We start from the raw sequence: 24,546 nt of genomic DNA, 5'->3' as shown, positions 1-24,546 counted from the left end.
ATGTCTCTCAAAACTTTCAAATGAGCCATGAAACATATTTGTGTGTTCTTGTTGAGATTTCAATGCACAGGACCTTTCAATAGCCATAACTGAGTCTGCAATAAAGAAACGAGGACTTAGAGCTGTGTCATTTGGTTTTCTTGGGTACATGAGGGCAGGAAAACAAGCTGTGAACACAGCATTTGACATTAATGAAATTGTCATGGTTATGTTCCTGTTTACAAATCCAACAAACATGGAGCAACATTATTATTCATTTAGAGCGTTTTCTCTGGCCAGCTGACAAATGTGAGTCCAATATTCACTCCCCTTTTAGCTTTGGTTTGGTCTCCACCATGTCCACCAGCTGGTTGCTTTGTCTGTGTGCCTGTTTCGGGGGCTAGAAGGGTAGCATGCAGTGGTTTTATCAGAGGCTTTTGGCTCACAAAGAGCTGACCGCGGCCGCTGGAGACAAGGTCCGATGCGAGCTGTGAGACTGAACCAAAGCGGTAACGTGGAGGGGCTTGAAGACCAGAACGATGGGGGGGGGCGAAGGTTCCTCACAACGGATGACCCCTTTCACGTAACACAGAGTCATTTGATCAGTCTTTTAGTGTACAAAATATTTACTGGCACAGCTATAAAGAAATGCCAACAGCTCTGATGCCAGTTCTGCAGCTCAGCATTCTCCGCATGTTAGTAATGATGATGCAGAGCTTAGCCTGACTCCCATCCACGACTTTCCCTCCTGCTTTCCATTCAAGTCATAACACAAATCACAGCTGCTGCACTCGATATAGACTGTCTGTTGCCGGGCTCATTGACCCAAGCGGTAAATGTCGGTTGGTTCTTAAGCTTTTGCACTGACCAGCTTTTACCATTGCGACGTGCAACTGGAAAAATCTTGTAACATGGCTTTTTGAAAATGCATGAAGTTCAATTGAATCTCCCCCACACAATCCCATTTAACGTCTGCCATACACAACTGTGATCACATGTTCACTGTATATGCAGGGAGAAAGACTTCTCCCCCTATCTCCCCAGGGTTTTATGACACTCTCTCTCTACTCTGATCTTTGCCAGCGCGCCTTTGGCCCGCAATCCCCCGCAGCCTCCTGCCTGCCAGAAGCACTCCCCAGAAAACGGCGTGCTGTCTTCTCCCGCCGTCGCGGGCGTTCGCGACCGGGGCGGTCGACTGCGAGTTCAGGTCCCGCTCTCACCCGGCAGCCTCCACACCTCCCCGTGGCCGCCGATGTCACAGACACCTCCAGCGGTTGGCCATCGGAAAGTGTTGATAAGCGTGAACCATAGCCCGGTGCGCTCCAGCCAAGTGCCGCTGAGGGGAACGTGTGCAGGTTTTGCGTTATAAGCGAGCACTGCACCCGCTGATTTGACGGGCTGGAAGGTGTGTTAATTAAAGAAAGTCTTTATTTGGAAGCCTCTTCGGAAATGGTGGCTTTCGTTGGTGAACATGGGTGTAGATGGGTTACAGAAGAAGAATAAGAGGCATTTGTAGCCGTGTGTAGGAGTGTTCTATGCAGCTTCGGTTCGTTTCAGTGCAGTGCAGTGTTCGCCGGTAATTCGGCCCTATCAGTTCTCCGTAATCCCCCAGGTGCCGCGGCTCGGCCGGCGACCAAAGTTAACGACTTTATCTGAAATGATGAGCGTATTAACGGAGGGAGCACGGCCCAATTACCGTGCCACCCTGAAAACGCTGCTTGTTCACGGGCGCGTAGCTGACAAAAGTGACAGCAGCCGGCTGCACCAAAAGGTCGAGGAGCCGTGACTGCAAACAAACACGCGGCGGCAGAGGCGCGTGGGGGGGGGGGGTTGCCGGAGAAAGCCAGCGACCATGACAGAGTCCTGTCCAGCCTGTTTCGTTTAGAAGCGTTAGTGCCAATAACCAGGCTCGCTCGCTTTCCTGCTCGCTTGGAGGAGGGAGGTGTGTGTGTGTGTGTGTGTGGGGGGGTTCAATATACCGATACTTGGCTGAGTTCTGACGCCAGCACTGAAGTGATGTAAGGGACAGAGGGAGGGAGGAAGCCGAGAAGGAGGAGAGAAAAAGTAGAGAGAGAGGAGAGAGAGAGAGAGAGAGAGAGAGGGGGGGTGGGCTCAGAGCTCTGATATTCGGCTCACTTTCGGAGACCCAGACAGAGAGCAACTCCCCAGCGGGTAACCTGACAGAGGTAGGCTGGCTGTCACACTCCCACTCTCCGAATATATCGACGAAAAAAAAAAAAAAAAAACTGCATGAAATTGAATTCCAATTTTATTTGAAAACCCGAGCAGAAATTGTCCCGCAACCGCAGTCGGTTGGGCAGAGCCACGGCAGGGCGTAAAGCTTAACGTGCGGATAACGTGCTCGTTTGGTGGGATGTCGTGGTGTCCGCGCGTCACGTCACCGAGATGAACACCTCATGCGAACTGCAAGAACGACTTAAAGCGGGGCCAATTTGTTATTTGGACGTGTGGGAGTCGACTAATCACTAATGACGTGCCCGTGACGTGAGGATAATAGCTAATGAGCCCATTTGGCTTCTTTGTTTTCTCCAGCCCCAAACTTCGACTTGAGCAGAAGCGACTCGGGGGCGGCTCCGGGAATCAGCACCTCGGACAGCGACGCAGCGCCAACCGCCCGCCGCCAACCAGCCGCTCAGCCGGGGGAAGGGCGCCCGGAGCCCGGGACGTGCGGCTCTCCTGCCGCCGCTCTCCGCCGGGTCGCGATGGACTTTAGTTTGTCCGTTGCACAATAGTGGCCGAGGGATGTCCTCGACGACGGTCCGCACAAAACTGTAGCCTACTCGGCATGACGGCCGCGCGGGAGACTCAGCGAGCAGGGGAAGACTCGGTGGCGAAACTTACACAAGACTGAACCTTTGCGTGTCGAACCAGAGTTCAAGCCTCTTTGCCAAAACACAAGACTTGTAGAGTTCTTCACACTACCATGGGGATAAGGCACCTTTTGTTGCTGCTAATATACCTGGACCCGCTGAGCGTGCTGAGCGCCGCTACGGGCGGTAAGAAACCCAAGCAGGTGCCCAGGAAGGCTCCCAAAGCCACCGCGCTCCCCACGCTCGTCCCCGCGCAGAAGACCCCGCAGCCGGCGCCCGCCAGCACCCACGACACCTGCCTGGGCTACTACGACGTGAGCGGGCAGTATGACAAAATGTTCGAGTGCAACAACACGGATCACCGGTACTGCTGCGGGACGTGCTACCTGCGCTTCTGCTGCGAGTACAAGAAAGACCGGCTGGATCAGAAAGCCTGCAAGAACTACCACACGCCGGTGTGGGTGCAGACGGCCGCGCCGTCCCCGATCCCCACCGGCGAAACGTACGATCCGAGCATGGACCAGACCAACACGGCGGTCTATATCACCTGTGGGATCATAGCCTTCATTATAGTGTTGGGAGTGTCGGCCAAAGTTGCGTATGACAAAGCTACAGAGCCGCCTCAGGAAATGAATATCCACAGGTAAGTGGGCAGAAGTTTCAAATCACAAACCTTCTCCTTCAAATGACTTCATGTGATGTGTCCATGTGGTGTGTCCTCTGCTCAGTGTATACCTCCTCTAAGTCCTCTCATACAGACAAACCTGTAGACCCTTTTGCAGGCAGAGGTCAAAGGTCAGGAGTCTTGTCAGAAGCAGTCCTAGAGTCGTGTTCGATGTACCACCATATAACTCGATATAGATATGTATATTTTAAGCTGAGGTCAGGGTGTTTTTTTTTCTCTGTATCAGAAACAATGATGGGAAAAACGAGTTTGAATTAATTAACAGACTGTTATCCAAAGCCAAACTGACGAGCTCCTTTCGGATCAGATTCTTATTAAATTTGCAGCAGACGTTAAGTCCCAAAGAATGACAGCCTAAACGAATTACGGAGGAGTTGAGGAGGACTACTACAGTGATTGTGGCAGGCTGGTGTTCATGAAGCGAGAATGTGTGTTCATCTCTTATGCGTGGGAGGGAGCAGAGCTGATGCCCAATATTTATATTGGATGTTTGTTAGTGTATTTTGAGGAGATAAAAAATCAGATTTTTCCCCCCAATAAACTGAGATAAAAATGGCGCCTGTAATGTTGGAATCTAACTATAGCCCAGTTATTTGGCTCAAGAGGCAACCAAGTTAAGGCGGCCGGCTGTCAGATATCATACTTCACAACCTAAACCGCAATCCGGCGCCCCCCCAGCCCCACCCTCCGCACATCCGCTCACGGCTGTCTGGTGTGTTCAGGTGGGGACTCGACAAAAACGCTCAGCGGAGATGGGATGCCACGGCCCCATGACTGCATCTCACCTCCTCCACTGGCTCCTGCCTCCTCCTGGGGCCACCCATCATACATGAGTGGACCACATGTTGTAGACTGTACCCACATCAGTGAACAAATGCTGACACACATTATTTCCTCAAGATTGAATAGGGTGTTTTATGGGATGCATTATTCAACACTTGAGCAATCTTAAGACTGTGAATAATGGATAGTGTTAACGTTGGAACTGTATCAAGGTCATGTGACACGCATGCACCGCTGCACATTCAATAAGGAACAGGCAGAGGAGGGGTGAGGTTAAAATATTAATTTAAAAGCAATGGTTATGCCTGTGATACAGTTGTTGTACAAAAGCTCTGAGCTGCTGCAGCGCTGCAAAAGTAATTTGATTTCCTTTTTTCTAAAGCTATGCCAGAAAAAGCAAACAAACACTTTTTGAACTTTCTTTCATCACGATTGCTTCTCCCTCTCTTCCACTCTCCCCCCTCGAGGGCTCTATCCTTCCATATGCACCTGGTGCGGTCTGAAAAACATTCAGATTCAACCCAATTAGACGAGATACTCACACATCCAATGTTGTTTCTCTTGCAAATGAACATTCGTCGTGTTCCCAGCTGTAAAAAAAAGAAAAAAGAAAAGAAGAAGTAAAAGAGTAGCGCTGAATTACCCATAATAGCACAACGCTGTCTAAACAATTAGCAGCCATTCATCGTGCAGAAGACAGATGTACTATCACTTCGTTTTTAATTCAGTTCAGCTGCACTTAGAGAGAAAAACTGCACAAGAAGAAAAAAAAACAACATCTTTTTGGTTAAGTATTAACCGTTATTCTCGGTTTTATTTTGTTTCCAGGGCCCTTGCAGACATCCTGAGGCAGCAGGGGCCCATCCCTATATCGCAATATGACTGTGAGAATTTTGCAGCGATGAACGGCTCGCCCAAAGACAACACCCCAGTCAGAACCTCATCCAAGAACCACTACACCCCTGTTCACACCTCCAAATCCAACCACGGTAAGAGCTCTTCTCTCTCCACTGAACACTCAAAGCTCTAAGCTCTAAGCTTCACAAGCATCCGCTAGTTTATGTGTCATGACTGCTGGTCAACTATAGCTTGAAGGCAGATTTCAGCAGTTTAACCCTTAGCCTACATCCATTTTAGTGTGTCTATGTAATGCATTTCCAATATATATTCATTACTTCTGTGTGAAGTCGAAAAGAGCAACCGCTGTGCTCACTCTTTTAGCAGTGTAATCGCCAATGTTAACATCCCGTAAATCGTCCAATTTGAGTAAGAAAGTGCGAAGGATTGAGCGACAGGGAAAAAGAAGGGCCTGCTAGTGGAGATAATTACGGGCTGGCGAGGTAGCACGGCCCTGCAATCTCTGACTGGCTGGAAGTGATGACCTCTCAGTCAGTCACTGGGTGAATCAGACGCAGCACACACGGTGTGATTTAACCCCACAATTCAGAGAACAGACAGGGGACATAAATTGGTAATATGGCTCAAAACTGCGCCGGAAATACAAGGTGTCTGGAGGAAGCCAGGCAGCACCAGCAGGTTCTCAGGCAAAGCAGGTGTTATCAGATCGAGAGAGGCAAAGACACTTTGGGAGAGGGACACAGATGGAAAATAATGAGATATTACAAACACAAAGGAGTCACTGAGATGGAAAGAAAAACAGAGAGACGTGGAGTCTCAGTGTGCGGGATAGGCAAAGAAATCTATCAATGTTGAAAACTGTAGGTTGATCAGCGGCTGAAGCACCAAAATGATAATATGTGTAGTTAGCAGTCTCTACCACCTGACATTTTAAAAATGGATTTTTTTTTCAAAGGTACTTTGTGAATATTGTTTTTTTGGACTGGGAAATATTCTTCTGATAATGCATCCATCAAAACAATTTATCACCCTTACCCTCCAACCAACCCCCTACCCAGATATTTGTGTTTCCTTTCCTGACACATTGTGTCATATGAGTGTAAAAACACAAAGAACAAAAATCTGGCTTCTGTTGAAAACATACATCACTGGTCGTGTGAAAACCACATTTAAAAAAAAAAAAAAAAAAAATTGAAGTATTAACTTTTCCTTTGTGGGTTGAGAAAGTTCTGCTACTCTTAAGCTACATAGACCATTTTAAATCCCCAGGATTATCGGAAAAAAGCATTGTCACAAAGCTGAAAACGTGGTTGTTTTTCCTAGATCATGGAAAGTTGACATTTTAGGCATACGTGCTTTTCACAGGACAGGACAGGACAGTCGTTTGGTTTAAATACAAACATTCCTCTTCCTTTGCTGGTTTGTCATTCTGTGTAAAACTTCAAGTAGATGGCATCACATTTTCTGCACTCTGCCTTTGCATAAGAAATACGAAGGATAAGAAATTCAATAATAAATGTCTACATGTTATTCTCTCCTAGTCCTTACGTCCAACCTTTTTTATCCCACACTTTGCGAAATTCTGTTAATATTATCATATGACAAATCTGGATTATTCTTTGTTTAATAAATATTTATTTGTGTAAGGACCAAGAGCGTGCGGTTTCTGCATGTTGGCACCAGACTAGTGAGACCTCTCTTAACTGCTTCTGATACCTGATTGGTGGATCTGGTCTCCCTCCCTCTCACTGCCCACAAGCTTACTTTCCTCACTATTACTTTATAAAGACCCAATCAACCCGATCAGGTTCCTTTTTTTCTCCGCTTTAGACCGTACAATGCAACCCGTGTCAGCATTAGTTGATAACAAAATCACTGGCCATCATTATTCGTCAAAAACCTCTCCATCACTGAGCATTGCTATCGTCCTGTAAGTAAGATGCTGTAACTGCGCAGCACTGCCAAATGGAAGGTCACAGTTTAGGGATATATTTGAAAATAAAATATGAAATATTTTTGATCCATCAATCATGCTTCTCTAGAGATGAATGCACATGCTTTATCTTATTTTAAAGACGTTAAAAGTCAGATAAATCTGGCCCTTGTTTGACTTTTAATTAAACTCTGCTGGCTATGACAGAACTGCAGCAACACTCTGCAATGTTCTGAAAGCCAAACATCGCAGCATCTCATACACGTAGGTCCTACGGTGGATTTGAGCTACGGGACAGCAGAAAGTCTTTCTGCATCCTCGTCTCTAAATAATAAAAAAGATTGTGCATACCTTCAGCTTCATTTGGGTTTACATAGTCTTATATGTCATGTAAGCCTGGCCTCTTTCTGCCACTTCCACATCTATCAAATACCTGCTGGGAACGTTCTCTCGCGGCTCCGTCTGCTTCATTCACTGTTGCGACCGCAGTCTGCATTCATTCACTTGGTGTGTCTCCCCCGCGCAGTCACTGCACTGGTCTATTTCCACTGGTCACTAGCTGGCCATGCAGGGGCCACGGCTGATACGCAGCTGCACGTGGCAGGCTGCCTTCAGTTCGACCTTGCATGCATTTATACGCAGTAAAGGTCGGGCATCACTTTATCTGTCTTCCCGTCACTCTGCTTGACTGCGACTGTTTGCCTGTTTGTCCACAATCACTGCAAAGAGAACACAACTCGGGCCTGCTCAGCTCAGTCTAGCCCAGCCAAGCACCCCCCCCAACCCCCTCATCAGGGACCGCAGCAGTCCTGATGGGGTTGGACATGAAAGGCAGTGACAACCCAGGCAAAAGCGTGGTTAATGTGTGCATATAAATTGGGAGCTCTACGATGCTGTGGAGAGGGAGCCCACTCGCTCTCACAGAACATGCATATTCATTTGCGCCTAAATGGGCATTTGGCACAGAGTTGGGAGGCAGGCCTCTTAAAGGAAAGTTGCGGTATTTTTCAAACTGGTGTATTTCCCATAAATGTAGCTACCGTGGCTCTATGGGCTTTGCTAACTTTGTACTTGAAACCTCTGCTTTAGAGACTCTGGGAAACGAGGACATCGTGCTAAAACAACGTATGTCAGGGCAGTCGGCAGGAGCCTCCTGCAGTTTTCCAGATAAACATGAATTTTAAATGAATCATTTCAAACACTTGTCTCTGACTCTCACCGACAGAAAACACAGGTTGTAGCCGTCCTGGAACGGCCATTATACTAACTGATAGGTATATCCATCTGGGGCAATTAGCTGGCTGATCTAACCCTGGACCCTGAATATGCATCCAAATACACATCGGTTTGTTTACATGTGTGAGGCCGACTTTCACTGCAGTTATACTGTCCTCTGAGGAAACTGAGGAATGATTCTGAGGAAAAAGCTAAACGCAAGGGCAGATTATGGGAGTCATTTGGCTGTGGTGGTTGATCGTATGTATCCAAACTAGAGTAAACAGATGAGGAGCTAAATCAAACAGGCAGAAAGGCAACAGGGCCGTCCTGGAAGACAACATACCTCAGAAGAGTAGTGTTCCTGCCGTCACTGCTCTCCACAGCTGACTGAGAAGGAAAACCTTTGCTTCAAATGTTGAAAGTGTTGATATTAATTCCAGGAGTGTATCTACAAGAAGTGATTTTGCAGCACTTATCACCACTGTCATCCCTTGAGGCTTTTATTTCACCTCCCCAAAACTGACTGAAGAGAAGACAGAGGGCAGCTGGACAAAGGCTCAGCTCTCCATATGGTAGGAGAAGAAATTAAAACACCTCAAACACTACGTGAGGGATTACAATATGTGCGTCCCAACAGCAGTAAACACCAGCATCTGGTTATATTCCTGGACCGACTATGAGCTGAAATTACAGTGGTAGCTGAGAGGGAAAAGTCACAATAGTGCTGGATAATTAGCCCCAGGTAAAAAAAAAATAAAAATAAAAATCCCAAACTAAAAAGAATGTGACATCTCAGAGCAGTGGTATGAGGGCTGATTAGGCCAGCCAGCAAGCTGACCCAGATGTAGATCCCCATAAGCTGGCATAACAGCCGCTCCTAACGGCTACATTCTGTGTTTAGTTTGGGCCAGACTCAGAGACAAGTGTTTGAAATGAGTCATGCAAAATACAATAGCCACATTTATGGGAGATACACCTGGTTGAAAAAAACACTTTAAGGAGAGGCTCCTCGACTGGAGTCGTCACTGCTCAGAATGGCACTTCACTTCCAGAGGTTTTTTACGACACTTTTAAATCAGGTGGAGAGGCCTCATAAAGCAAATGGCTTAAGGGCCTGAGAGGATCCTATCAACATACATCAAGAGTAGGAATAACATCCATTTATCTTTGATTCTCAACATGTAATGATGCCTTGTCGCTATCAGCACTAATCACTTCCCCTTTAAAGTATTTTTTCATCCTCAGAGCTTTGTTTAGGCTCAATTCTAAAAATACATGCTGATTTATTTTTTTCACATTGCAGACCTTGTGTGGTGACGTGGTATCCTTGGTGCACTGCAAAACTTCCCTGCATTTTAGAGAGATAGAGCCTTTTTTTTTTTTTTTTTTTTAAAAACAACAAAAAAAACAAAACAAAACACAGAGCCTACAGCAAAAAACAGTACAGGCAGCACAATATGATACCAGCACAGGCACGGCTATTTTTATTCCCATCCACTCTGCGTTATTGTGGGGCTCAGATCCTCTTTTAGGTCGGGGTGTAAACATAGAGCGCCCCACAGCCACAACAAGGAGCAGACCTTGAAAGGGAGAAGCGGGTACCTGTACAGGACGTTGCCGTTGGTTAAAGTAAACAATAACCGCTTCTCTGAGTAATGCAGTTTGGCCCACAGCTCTCCTCAGATGACGTTGATTTATTTACTGCACACCACAGGCTAAGATTTGCCTCTTTTTTGTTTTTTGAGAAGTGTTGCTTGGATTACTCCCTGACATTTTCTTACTGCACAGAATGATGAAATATAATTTTCAGGTAGTGTATAGGGTAGCTGTTTTCTCTGTCTCTGTGGTTACTCAACAGAAACTACAGGTAAAACAGTTACACATATAGTCCCATATAGTAGTTCGGCAAAAAATAAGAACAGGCAAATTGGATTATGAGTTATGGGGCTGCGTTTACTGCACCAGAAGAATCAGAATAAGTAGTATAAGAAGAACGACTACGTTAGAGAGCATGCTCATGTGGAAGTTGAAAAGCCTTCAGCCAGTATCTATACAGTACGTGTGTGAGATCCTATACAGCACTCGAGGTATTTGAGCAGTCAGTTATGAGTCAGTCAGGGATGAGCAGTCTCCCGAGCTTAAAGGTCAGCTGCTGTGAACAATTAGAGGTCGTGATGATAGAATAACATTTCCATCTATTTAGCAGCTTTGACATGACCTTCGGATATTTTTAAATGTGTGCGTGAGTGTAATGTGCTCTCGGAGAGTTACTCAAACAACAAGTTTTGCCTAAATAACAAAACATTGATTTAATTACTCTAATTATCCGCCAATAGGCACTTTTATAATCATATTCAGTGAGCCCTCCTGCAACTACCACTACCACTCACACGCATAAAACACCTCCCCCTTCTGCCCGCAACCTTCCTCCAATTAATCCTTAAAGTGTGCAGCTAAAACATCTCCACCGTGACCCCGCTGGCTCCCAATTGGCCAGATAATCATCACCCACATGTTAAAAACAACATTTCTATGCTGACTGCATCAACATGTTTAATAGAAGCCTCCTCCTTAGTACACCTGTGTTGAAGCTCAGCATCTGAGAGCCCCCACCCTAATTGTCTCCTGCCCTAGATCTCATTATTGCCCCTTATTATACAGCCAGACCTCTGTCCCCCTGAGTTTACGTGTGTCTATGCGTGTGAAGAGGTTTCAGGTGTGAGGGCCGAGGTCCATCAGCATCTCTCTCCAGTAGCGGTACCCATTAATTATGGACCAGTGTGGATCAGGATCACGCACTGCACCATTAGTTTCATGAGCAGGCAGGGGCAGTGTTAAAAGAGAAGGGACATGTATTTACCAAGATGGCATTTAGAAGGCATTTTTTTCTGAAGAGGCTCGGCGTGTGCCTCAGACAGAGGGAGCGGAAGAGGAAGATAAAGATACGAAGAGGTACGCAATGCCAAGCTCCAGCTGAACGACTTTGTTGAGATGATGTACCCAGCTCCATATCCACTCTAGCAGATCGGCATCTGATAATGCTATAAAATCAGTATACCATGTAAATTACCTCTGCCTGGCTGTGTTAAACCTTAATAAACCTTGGAGTCAGATAACCTCCCCGATGCAGGCCACACAGCACGTCCAGTTTGGTTCAAGATATAATTATCTTATTATTCACATTTTTCCACTCTCAGAGGTAATTCAGAAGTGTAGGTGTCCAGTGAAGAAGTCTGATTAAAAAACTATTACCATGTGAATCCTCAGTGCCTGCTAGCTCCGGTGCTTGGTCGTTTCCATGGCACATTGTTGAGGTGAAAGTCACGAATTTCTCGTGCCAAGGACAATAAATTCACACTGCGTAGCCTTCCCCCTGCAGGCTCTTCATGCTACCTCACCTTAATGAGCGGGGAATGGGAGCAGAAGGGAAGATGGGGGATTGCTTTTGAAGGGTCTTTCAGATTCAAGGGTCGATGCAGTGGGTCGTGGAGGGGCCTACTAATGACAAAGGTGAAAAAGAAAGACAACGAGAGCTTGTGTGAGTGACACACTGAATTGCTGGTATGATGGAACAGGAAAATAACCCCAGCAGATCCTCTATCTGCAACCATGAAAGCAGCACAGGGAGAGGTGTGATTGAGTTCAAAGTGCAATGGTATGTTGCTGGTGGAAACATTGCTTTTTTTCTTTTTTTTTTTTTGAAGATCATTGCACCACGTTTGCTTGTGTGGTTCCACATTTCCACCATTTCCCCCTCTATCCGTGCTTGAGGGAATTGTAACCACGGCGAAGTTTTCTATTTGAAACCATTAGGAAGACACAAGGCAACATGGAAAAGCCCAAATACTGTGTCCCAATAAACTTTATTTATATATTTTATATATTTATATTTTATATATTTTATTATATTTATTTATATTCAAACTTTATTTTAGGTTAGTGATCCCCAGCCTTTTTGGCTTGTGACGACTTAAAGGGTTAGTTCAGAGCTGAAAGGATTAGTCGAAGAACTGATCAATTAATCGACAGAAAAATAATCAGCAACATTTTGACAGTTACCTGTTTGATGCTTTGGTTTGTCTAGTTATGGTAAGCTTACTATCTTAAAGAGGACCTCGTCTGATTTTACACTTTAAAGTGTGTTTTCAGGTGTTGGGGAGAACTACTACACATGTGAAAAAAGTTGTATAAAAGTCTTTAGTGTCTCTAGAGGGAGCTGTGTGAAGTCTGATAAACTGCCTCAAGTGACATTGTCAGTTGGGAAGAATGAAGAATGAAAACAATCTTGGGGTGTGGAGTTAGAAAGAAGAGAGCTTACCAGACCACTGTAACCTGCTCCCCATCGCTGCTGTGGGCTAGAGGCTCAAGACTGCATCAGCCACTACCAGCATAACACACCCTAATCTCTGACCGTACTGTCAGCAGTCAGTTTGCATTGTGGGTAATGTAGGTGCCAGGTTTGAGAAAGAAGAAGCATGGATGGAATAAAAGAGATGATATCTCTGGTTCTGAAGCAACAATTTGGATCTTTCCTGGTGGGTGATGCCATCCTTTTTTTGGCTCAATTGATTTAAAATTTTAAGTTAAACAAAACTTAAACACTTGTCATCGTCAGGTTTATCTTCTCAGACTTGACAAAGCTTCTCTAGAGCCACAGAGGAAATTGTACTACAGTTTCCACAGGCCGAGTAGTATTACACATGACTAGTAAACTGATCTTGATGTGAACAATTGCTGGATCGCTCCTTTAAAAATATCTACTTGTGGCCCATTATTGTTGGTTGCACAACTCAGGCTAAAACTATAATTCAAACTATAATTCACAGGGGAAAAAAAGGCAAATTTTAGAAAAATATCTGAAAAAAGAATATGATTTGTCTGTCATAAATGTTTTCTATCTGCTTTCCTATTCTGGTCATCTTCTTGTGAACCCTTGGGAGGGTCCCAGTCTGGGAAACACTGTTTCACCTATTTTGCTTATAAACTTGCAAATACACTAACACTGCGTGTATATGTCTGCCCGACTGTTTGTATCTTCGTGTGTGTGTGTGTGTGTGTGTGTGTGTGTGTGTGTGTGAGACCAGGTCTCCACTATGGAAAGGAGAGCGTCCGGAGCAGTGGAGGCGCTGAGCTTCACAATTTCATCTCCTCTGGCTTTGTGACATTGGGTCGAGGCCATCAGAAAGGTAAGGTACCTTTTGTTTCTTTCTTTTTTCTTCTCTTTTCTCACACAGGAGATTATATGAACTACATCTTATCTACCAACACTGTGCTACACACTATACCTCCTGAATGCAAAAGCGACCCACGTAATGTTCCGCTTGCAACACGGGTGATCAACAACAAGACACTGACGGAGGTGACAAGTTTCCAGATTCAATTTTTGAACCCCTTGCTGATGGGCAACGCCGGGGCGGAGTGGGTGAATCCGAACACATCCACACACACACACACACACACACACACACACACACACACACACACACACACACACACACACACACACACACACAAACGCAGCCATTAGTCGGGGCCAGAGTCTTCCCATGGGTAATACACTGATTAGTATGCAGCCATGTTCGCTGAGCTCTTGTGATTTATTTCCATCCATTTTGGTTCCACAAATCAGACCCAGTGTGCGTGTGTGTCACCTCACCGGGGTTGCGAAGAGAGCTCCTTTACCTCACACTGCTTTCAAATGTTTAATTGGATGTTTTTGTGCCAGAGCAAGAATGTTTGCAATATTTCATGATGGCAGACTCTTTTAGTAAAAATCTACATGATATAAATGTAATTTGGTTCTACTACTGCATACCGTATGTATTTCCACTTTTCCTCTTTGCTGTCAGACCTGCTGATTTCCTGTTTATTGTGCTAATTACAGCAGCTGATGACCTGTCCTTGCTTAAATAAATATCTGTTCAGATTTCTGTGTTGCTCGGCAGGCATGTGTGGCTTTTCCACTAGCGGTAATTGATCCTTTTTAACAAAGTATCATGGCTTTGTTTCCAAGCGCACAAAACTGCAGGGGCCTGGAAGCTTCTCTTCACGCTTATTTCTAATGAGGAACCGTCGTATTTATATTTACATGAAATTAGCTGTTTTTTTTCCTCGCTTTTTGCTTCTTCGTTTTCATCCCCAGAGGAGGTCCATTTCACAATGGTATTCATATGCAGCCAGAAAAAAAACAAAACAAAACACTGTTGATGATCTCTACCAGAGATGAGTAATGAGAAAAAAATGATTAGGTTTTATGAATTCTGATTCTTTTGAATAGATTTTCCCCTCTGTTCAAATATCAAAATAACTGCACTGTTGAATCTCCGACTATATATTTGTTAGAACAACAGCATGGGGTATGGCTTAGCGTTCAGCATCTGTGCAGTCAAATCTGTGTTTTCTTGCAGCGGGTAGCCTTTGATTCCTCTGCTGCAAAAACAAATGAAACGTGACAGATTGAGATCTTGGAAAGGTCGGCTGATGCTTAAATTTCATGCAAAAAAAAAAAAAAAAAAAAAAAAAGAAAGAAAAAAGTATGTGAAGCATGTGCAAGAGCCTCAGTTGTTTAACAGGATTCTTCTCTCCAAAGTCTTTGTTGAGCTGTCTTGTGCCCAGAGGCAGGTATTACTGTGGTTTGAATCCTAAAATCAATGAAACAGTGGTCTGAAGTTTGGTTTGGAATGTGCTGCTGCTTGTTATTATCTTTAGCATTTCACGAGAAAACAATCACTTCAGGGTGGTAGAGGGAAATGAACAGTTTAACCAGGCCTCCCCCGCGCTCTCATGGTCTCTTACAAGCACTCTTCATATCCACAAAAGCAGAATAGATTCAGCTACATAATATATTACTTTTCTCCTTGACTGATTGAGGGATATAAATTGCTCCTACCTACAGTATACTCAGTGTTTCTGACAACACACAGTCATTTATCTTCTCAGTTTAATGATTTACAAATTGTCAGTAAATCACTTGATCTGTTTCTTGACCCAGCGTTGAATTTATCCAAAATCCGTGGAAGGATTTAACATGCAGAGCGGTGAATCTGTGGGCTGATGTGAACTTGCAGTGATGAGATGGAGTCACGTTAAGGTTAACAGCAAGTAAACAATCCAGCTGAATTTAAATCATACCGAGCTCCATTATTTTTTGAAGAGGTTTGCACAGCTTGGTTTACTCTGGCTGTGAGTAACAACACTGGAAAAAAAAGAATACAAATACATATTTACTGGTCAGTCAGTGGAAAAATTCTGTTTCCACATGTATCTGAAAACAGATGTTGTCTTCTTTGCTGCATCTCAGCTGCTTTTTAGTATATTATGTTTTTGCCGCACTGAGAACGAGGTATAGGTGTCCTTATGTAGTCTTCTGGCTTGGATAAGCATGGCGTCTGTTACGGCGCTTAATTATACAGACAGAGAGCGTGTTTGGTTGCTAATCAAATGGGAAGCTATGTGTGTGTGTGTGTGGGTGTGTGAGTGTTGCAGTGTAGCCCTTGGGGTGGACGGGTGAGGTCAGGGGCTGTTGCTGAGCATCAGAGCAGCTGGATGCTTCACATCTGTGTAGCAGGGTACAAAACAACCCTGTGCTCAACCCTAAACGAGATCAGCCACTAGCGCTGGGGAGGGAGGCTAAAATTCAATCTCACATAGTTACTTTGGTTTCATTTACCTTTTGGTGTACAACCTTCCCCTCGGCTTACCCCATGTATTTCTACTTCAGTTAGTGGTGTCCTACATATCCTAAAATGCCTTTTAGCAAGCTTTAGAGAGGGGTCATTAACTTTTTGTAGCCAGCTCTGGGCTACACAGAATTGTTTTCAGCCGTGTCCCACTTCCACACTACATGCCAAATCTTACCCGGTTTTGAATGTGCAGCGTGGTCACACTAAAAAAGGGACCAAATTAGGCTTTTATTGTGAAGCAGCAATAGAAAATTCAAACCATATTTGTCACTGACAAAACTTGGTCTAGACAACAAGATTTTGTGCTGTTTTGTGAATGGATCATTAGGGAGGATTGGTAGAAAAAGAATTAGCCACAGCAGGCTGCTAGTTATATACTGCAATTTTGGAGAACCAACACATCATGTAGGTAAACAAAACCTTTTGCCATGTCAGGCGCTCCTATGGAAAACCATTTGTGCCAGCATGCCTTGCATGGTCATGGTTGCTCTCAGCTTGAAATGGCGCAGCCCCCCCCCATTGAAAACTGCTCGATTTCCGAGTGTGCTCCCGATGCACACATTTCTCCAACAATGCAATGCCCAAATAATTTTACAATATAGTCTCTATTTGGAGTAATTGCTCATTTGTAGTGTTGTCTTAATGTCTAGTGAGAATTACTATACTCTGAGTGATGGATTCAAATTATCTGACAATGCAACATAAAAGAACTGTGCAATTAGTGGCTGCTAATTAAGATCCAGCTACCATTATTTATTCCAAAGACAGAAAAACAGACATCATTTTGATTACTCTCGGATAAAGGTAATGACCTGAGTAATGCCTGAAATTGTTTTTTATTTCTGGTTATATAGTCTTCTCCATAGAATACGAAGGGAATGATTTCAGTCAGCCTTAAACAGTTTGTGTGTGGTGTGGAGAAAGTTCTTGGAAAACAAATACATAAGTATAAACTCTTTAAGACAACATTTTGCTTTCTTTTGGGGAATTTTAATTGACAGTGGCAGTCTAAAGTTACTTTCCTGGGCACATTTGCATCCTTTTGTGATTTCTTGTAAGCTGACTGCATAAAACTACACTATGACAATTAGTATGTAGTACATAGTGAACACTATATGTATACAGTATGGCATTGCAGCACAGTAATTGGCTGCGGTTGTGGTACACATTTTTCTAGTTGAGTGAGGAGTATGATTTGCACTCTTTTATTTAAAAAAAATCTTTTGACTGCACTGCATTCCGGTCTTATGAGGCTGCACATTGTTGCCACGGGAATACGTCCTATTGAGCAACATGCTTTTCCAGCAGCGGCTGATAGTGGATCGTTAAAGATGTTCAACTGAAATCCCTTATGAAAAAAACAAAAACCAATGTGAACTTAATTGAGGTGAAAAACATTTTACATGTTTACCACATGCGGAACACCATTTCACATGTGAAAAATTCACTTACCTGTGGTTTTTGGACATTTATGTGTTATGTGTCATTTTCACACATTATATTTTGCACATGAGTTATAAGACATTGTATGTGGAAACATCACTTTCAGATTTCACATTTCACACATTCACAGATAGGGAAGTGTGATTTATCACATCGAAACAGCATCACGTGATGAATTCACTTAAATGTAGCTACATGTGGTTTGTGGGCGTTTTACATGTGATGAAAATTTATGATAGATGTTTAATATGTAACCAAATAAACATGATACCAGCACATATGATTTTACAGATGAAAAATATAATAGCACATACAATTCCACATGTGCATTTTTCTTTGTAACTGTTTAAGAACACATCAACACCAGTGATGGCTTTAAATCAGCAGCCTCTGTCGTGGCTGATGTAGCTTGACTGAAGGAACGAATGATCAGTTTGTGCTACATGGCACAAGGGTGGAAAGCCAGAGACACAAATGGATAGAGAGACCTCCTTTCCATTCACAAACAGTGTGTCATGGTATCTTTAGAGTCGACTTCACACCAGCTTACAGATCATTCGTGTCTCCTCCGATAGAGCAGAGCTGTGTGACACGTTTTGTCCCTGGCAGTCAAACCACTAGCAGAGATGAGCTTTTCATGTTAGAACATTTCATTTTTTCGCAATTTCACAACCCCCTCTGAATCCTTCTGCGCCTGTATGGAGTCAGGTGTAGAGGGAGGCTGGGTGGCCATCTGTTCCCTGCATGATCTCCCTTTGCTCAAAGTCTCAGGTTTGTCTATGGGTGGTGAACACCAGAAATACCATTACGGAGGTGGTTTAGTTTTGGGATTTCTGAAGGAATGCTTTATTTTTTTCCTTCTCATTTTTTGGAGAAAGAATCAAAGCAGAAAACACACGAGTTCATTTATGTTTTTCAAAACTCCTCCAATTTTTTTTTTAAACTCCAGCCTAGTGTTTTCCCAGAGGGACAATCTTTTTGTGATGCTAAACTTTATTTAGCATGCACAGCTGCTTACCTTGCTCCTGTCCCCTCAGCCATCTGTCCAGATCGATGCTCCGCCTCACATATTCCTTTACTCCTGTGTATTCTGTTGTCCTCTTGTCCAAAATTAGGAGGCAGCGAGGTTGAGGCTTCTGTCAAACTGAGCCAAACTAATGAGGATGCTCACTGATCTGTTGTGTGTGTATGTACTGCTGTCAGATGGGACTGCACTGGTATACTGCCTTGGGTGCAAAAACTGCAGAACTCAGTTTGAAGCTTCATAGTCGCCAGTAATTGTATAAAAGTTCTCTGGAAACATAATCTCAGAAGATAGATAAGAGAGAGCCTCAGCAACTTTGCTTTGCCTTGTTTGCTGGCATTGGTGATGCAATGCTACACCACATCGTCGCTTCTAGCCTACGCAGACTGAAGCCCAATCGCAGCCTAATATTAAGTGTTCTTGTCACAGAAGAACCGTAGTGTACTTTTCATTTCACTCACTGTCACTGACTAAAACTCTAGGCTGTAAATCACTGTCACATAGTCACACATATTTCTCTGTGCCGGAGTGTGGTTAAGAGCAGTGTGCAGGTTGTGGGACTGACAATCCTTGCCATTGATGTCCGTAGCTAGATTACAATTTAATAACACCTTGATTGATTGGAATTTTCTCCCTCAGACAGGAGAGCGGATTGATAGCCAACATGCAAATTTGATAGTGTATTAAAAATGCAGCTCGCCAGCTGTTGGTTGAATGCGTCCATTTTCATTATTTTTCCATATGTCAGTCTTGTTGATATGAAACGCAGCCAAGCCACAGCATCCGGAGAAGTTATTACTTCAGACAAAGCCTCCATCCTTGACTTGGTGTTTGCCATACTTCATTACCTTGCTAAGCCCAACTTTTAATTCTACCCTGTGCAGGAAGTCAAATTGGTTTTCATGGCAGACAATTATTGTTTTTATTAAAATGATGTGTCTGGAATGGTGGATATGGTGATGTCGCAGCAGAATAAGTGGGGGATGTTATCACAGAACTTTTATTTACAGTACAATTTCAGCACATTAACAAGTGCAAGTGCCACTAATTGGTGTTCCTTATGTAGCAAGTTGCATTGTGCAAGAGTGTCGTAATAACAGACTTCAGGGACTATCAAGGGAAAAGACTTGTGGAAAAAAAGAATCTAACAAAGCAAACGCCAATCATTTGATTCTGCTGTTACGCACTAACAGCTGTTGCCTCTAATTTGGCCTTTTTGTTTACCTTTTGTGAAGAAGTAGATGACAGGGTATAAAAAGCCCCTCTCTGCGTTTCAGTTCTTCCCTCTGATTGTGAAACAGTCATCTCCTGTTCCTCCCAATGAATCAGATGCCGTGGAACAACAAGCCCACAGGCAGTAGCATCATTTTCAGCCCATGTAATCAACACTCCAGGCTGATGAGGCAGAAGATGAAAACATCCGTCTGTGAAAACCTTTGGTGTTGTTTAGGGTACACGAGGAAAAGCAAGCTGAGACAGGAACTGATTCATACGGTGACCACGTAAAGCTCCGACGCATCGTCAAGCCAGATATGGAAAATGAGTTCTTGGATGCAAAACGCACTATTTCCAGCAAATCCACCAGTGTAACCATCACTCACTTCAACCTTCAGTCAATTTGCCAGGCTCTGTATGAGACAATCTGTCCTTTTTAGCTGCATTATTGAAACTTCCAAAGCCTCGTTACACTCTTCTTTAGACAGACAAATATCTATGAAATAAAACCACCACCACCGAAGGCATCCTGTAGAACAACATAGGAGCGCCTCGACAGACAGCTACGAGGGTCATATGACAGATGGAGGTTGTCGAACTAGTGTGACTGCTACGTAGCTAAGGCTACATTGTGCTTTCTGCTGACTTTAAGCCTTAAATGCATGCAATCCTACATACAAATGACGTAGGTCATTAGCAACCCAGCACTAATAAAGGAAGAATAAGCCATATATTAAAATTATATTGCTCGTAACCTTTTCAGAACGCATTATTAACGATAACAAACACACAAAGGTATATTTTTGGCATTTATGAAATTTTTACAAACTTTTACAGATGTCAGAAAAATGCTTTTTTTTTTTTTTAAATTCATGTTTCATCATGTTTAATGTTTCTACTGTACTATCTTACACAGCCTGCTGTAACTTCTCACAGGCTGACATCTACAAAACCTAAAGTAGTCAGCACAGAAATCACTAATCATGGTCACGTCATTGCTTAGTATGTAAAACCTAAATTTATCTTTTTTTCTTAAACTGTGCCTTACTTTCCCTTTGCTATGAAAAACAGTAACTTAATCTCCAATTTCAACATCAGTTGTGATTCTCCACTACTTACTTTTTCAAAGTAGAGGTAGTCAAGCAACTGAAAAGTAGCCTCCCACTGCTTCCTTGGTTCATCCGACTGTCATCTTATATGTCACAACAGTCCCTCAAAAGTCTCCCATAAGAATATGGTCTCTACATCACTGGTTGCTCTCCTGCCAAAAATATTCTTTCTTCCTTCACTGACAAAACTTCCTCTTTAAACACTTTCGAAAGCAGGTCCCACTTCAGGGAGCAATCTGTAGCCCCGAATCAGTTTTAGGGGCTGAAAACCAGCCGGGCTTCTCTCTTTTTGCTCAGTCTCTGTCTTGATTGACAGCGCACTCCATTTGGGCAAAGTGTACCTGCTCATACAAATTGATGGTCAGGTTCAGGGGAGGTGGCATGGCTGACCTGCTGGCTAAGCACTCTGCAGAGTAACCATTAAGAAAGTGTTAATAAGGTCCTGGAGAGAGCAGGATCAGGAGTGCGGCACTCATTAGCGGAGAGAAAGAACAAGACAGATTTCTCTTACAGACAATACGTGGAGATGATCAGACATCTCTAACCCTTGCCTTATCTCTGGAGCTTCTTCTACTGAATATGCAGGAGATTCTGGGATAAGGACAGAGGTGAGGCATTGTGAGGGAGTGCAGCAGGAAAAGAGATTGGGTGGTAAAGAGTGACTTGCTGAGCCTTTCAGCCACACTAAGAGACCTAACTGCAGTTTTTCTTCCCTTTCATTTACACCGCTCACTGGCAAACCTTGGTGTCCTTTAGCCAAGGACTGAATTAATGACTATCTCTGGGTACCGAGAAATTATCACATGTGACAAACACCTCGTAGCATTTTCCAAAATACCACCAGAGCACAAATATGTTGAGGTCAGTGAATGACAAGCCACCCTACAATTCCTGACAAGACTCTTGGGTATCCTGAGGAACAATAGCACTTCCAGATACACTGCAGTCAATTACAGTGATGTGAGATGCGGGGGCAGACAGAGGAAATGACAGTTGGGAGACAGCTCTCTTATCATTGTCCTTCTGTTGTGGCCACTTTGAAACAAGTGGAGCTATTTGTCTGGCAGTGAGGTATGCTAGAGGGAAGAGAAAGAAGTCTTTTATCTAAGAGAGAAACGGGAGAGGGGAATATGCAAGAAATGTAGCGCAGACAGAATATCTGAGTGGTAAAAAGTGAGTGAGCTAAACAAGAAAAAGGATTCAGAGAGGAAGAGTTTGGCAGGCAAAATGGCAGGAGAAGAGATAGAGAGTCCTTGCAGGCAGGTAGTCGGGGACAGTGGGCTGACAAGGCTGCTGTGATGTTGATCGGGCGGTAGCGTCCTCTTAATGCACAGCATCAATCAAGATGTTGCCCACCGCACAGCACGGCAACTTTTATCGCCGCTCATTAAAGTAAGTGCAGATATTTTATGCTTCAGTTGGAATGCAAGGAGTTTTTCCTGCTAATTCCCCTCCTTTCGATTCGTTATTCATCATCTTTGATCAACGGGGTTCTGTACACAAATAAAGTGAAGTAGAGGCTGTGCGCTTGATGACTCTGGATTCCACCATGTGCTGAAGCATCACATCTGTGGATTGCTTCGGCGGCTTAAGTTTATTTAGCAAGCTCAAGAGTTTTATCTATGTTTAATGAAAGTGTATAATATATTAAATCCGGCTCCAGTTGTTTTATAAGACTTTTCTTTAGAGTCAAATTAAAGAAGTGTAACGTTAAATTCTTTTTACAAGGGAGTATGTATCATCCTTTAAAGGAGAATGAACAGAGTCTGGAAGTCAAGTTGTTCTGTCCTCTAACTCCTCCCCAGGGAGCAATTCCCTGAAGAAAAGAACATTTAACAACTTTAAATCCACACCTTCTTGGCCCCTACTTCACCACCTTCACCCCCTCGTCCGTCAACTCCATCCAAGATAAGATGACTTAAAATGCCATGCCCTCCTCTGAAATAAAATGAACTTGTGAACTTTGCCCCAATTATCCATCCCTGTGGACCGTTTTGCCTCCTTTGTGAACGTGTTAGCAGATGAAAAGAGGTTGGCACAAGCAGTTGAATTGTGTTTTGGGTCTGGTCCCAGTCTTTGAATTTCAAGCTTCTCCACACTTGGGCTTTTCTTCTGCTTCACAGCGTACACTATGGGAATTGAATCCAATGTTTAGTTTTAATTGATTTTTTATGACCGAACGTGAGTAGTGAACACCCTCTCTCATTAAAGACATGGGTGCAGATCTGAGAGCTGTTAATCCACTGCTAAAAGGACAGTTCTGAGTGAATCAAACAGCCTTTTTCTTTCAAGCTTCCTTGTTTAGAATGCCTCTTAGCCCTGATTACATTTATTAAATTACACAGTGGCAGTTTTTCCTCTGAATACCTCTAACCTGGTAATCAGCCATTGTTGCTCCCCACCAACTGAGATTTCAACATAGCAAGCATAAAGGCGACTAAGCCTGGAACAGGAGGGATAAAATGTGCACAACAGCTCTCCACACACTGGGTTACCAAATATTTAGCAAGGGAAGCACTAGAAATACCTGGCCCAAGCTGTTTATCATACTAAAAAGCATGACATTGTATAGTGACTGTCATGTCCTTCACCGAGTTGCTTTGAGTGATAAAACAGCTGTTATAAATGGTCATGCTAAGGACATTCTGAAGACACTTCTCCAAGTGTTTTATATAGGTCTGGTAGAGACTGATCTTGGCTCTTCCGCGTTGACCTCAAGCAGCATTATACCCACCTCCCTGCAAGGCAAACCGGTCTCATCTGTAATCTATTATTCATAACGAAGAGGCAGAGACTGGGAAAGGCAGATAACTTGGTCGCTTTTCTTCCATCCACCCCCACCCCCGTATTACTATTATCCAGAGGCCATTGTGTGGGAAAACAAATGGAATGATTGCCTTTTGTTGTATACGAAGGGGGGAATGTTGTATTCTGTGCAGAATTTGAATGCAGACTTGCCATTCCGAGCACACAAGCTATGACTGCCAGTTGCATTGTGCAAATAATGATGCATGGGAGGGATCAAATTAAAATTTATCAGCTCTGGGTTGGGATCCATCTCCAAATCTATTTCCAGCATATGAAAAATTGAAAAGGCAAAGGGGAACGTGTGTTTCGAGTTTGGTGTAAATTTGCTCTGTCATCCTTCCTTGTTTTTTCATCGATTCTGGCCAAATGTTAAGAGTTTGTAGTTAGGCTGTTTGGGCACAAATAGTGTCTTTAATGTTGATTCCCTCTCTTCAGTGAAGACATGCACATTTTAAATGTTTTGTGTGGATCTACTAAGACTTACCATAACCTAAACCTAGCCAAATACCAGCTTTTTTCTCCACAATGGGAGATGAGTCTCCATAATGTGATTATTTGAACAGCTATTTGTCCCCACAGTTTGAATAATACAAGTACACATTCACATATTTAAATGGAAACACATGGACACCCCCAGCAGATGCAAACAGGATAACAACCCTGTTTAGCAGCCCTGGTCTTAGTGTAGAGGCTGATAAATGACTCCTGTTGTTGTGATAATCAGTAATCATTATCAATTTACAGAGGGAAATTGTTTACTGAGCACCTAAACAATTCACTAATTTTGCATTCACACATGACAAACCATTATGAGTCACCCTTTGCTTATTGCTCTCAGTGAATGAGCGCAGTGATAATCCAATGAAACATTAACCGGGCTGACCAGATCTCTAAATGTACCTTTTTCTTATCTCTCCAATATTTTTAACAAAAAAACGAGTCTCTCTGGGGCCTCCACTTCGCAGTGTCGTTCATGCA

The 24,546-nt window shown here is 43.6% G+C and overlaps 1 protein-coding gene across 1 annotated transcript in view; it reads left to right on the top strand.

Annotated features, from left to right (window-relative positions):
• Positions 1–2,923: 2,923 nt before the first annotated feature.
• Positions 2,924–24,546, top strand: part of LOC120794509 (protein shisa-6) — a 60,318-nt gene continuing 38,695 nt past the window's right edge. The window contains exons 1-3 of the mRNA XM_040135633.1: positions 2,924–3,453; positions 5,107–5,267; positions 13,372–13,473. Of these exons, the coding sequence (XP_039991567.1) occupies positions 2,924–3,453; positions 5,107–5,267; positions 13,372–13,473 (793 nt within the window). The remainder of the gene's footprint in view (positions 3,454–5,106; positions 5,268–13,371; positions 13,474–24,546) is intronic.

This window comes from Xiphias gladius, chromosome 9 (genome assembly GCF_016859285.1).
Source record: "Xiphias gladius isolate SHS-SW01 ecotype Sanya breed wild chromosome 9, ASM1685928v1, whole genome shotgun sequence".
In the NCBI taxonomy this organism is placed as follows: domain Eukaryota; kingdom Metazoa; phylum Chordata; class Actinopteri; order Istiophoriformes; family Xiphiidae; genus Xiphias; species Xiphias gladius.
This window is presented reverse-complemented; position numbering and strand designations above follow the sequence as displayed.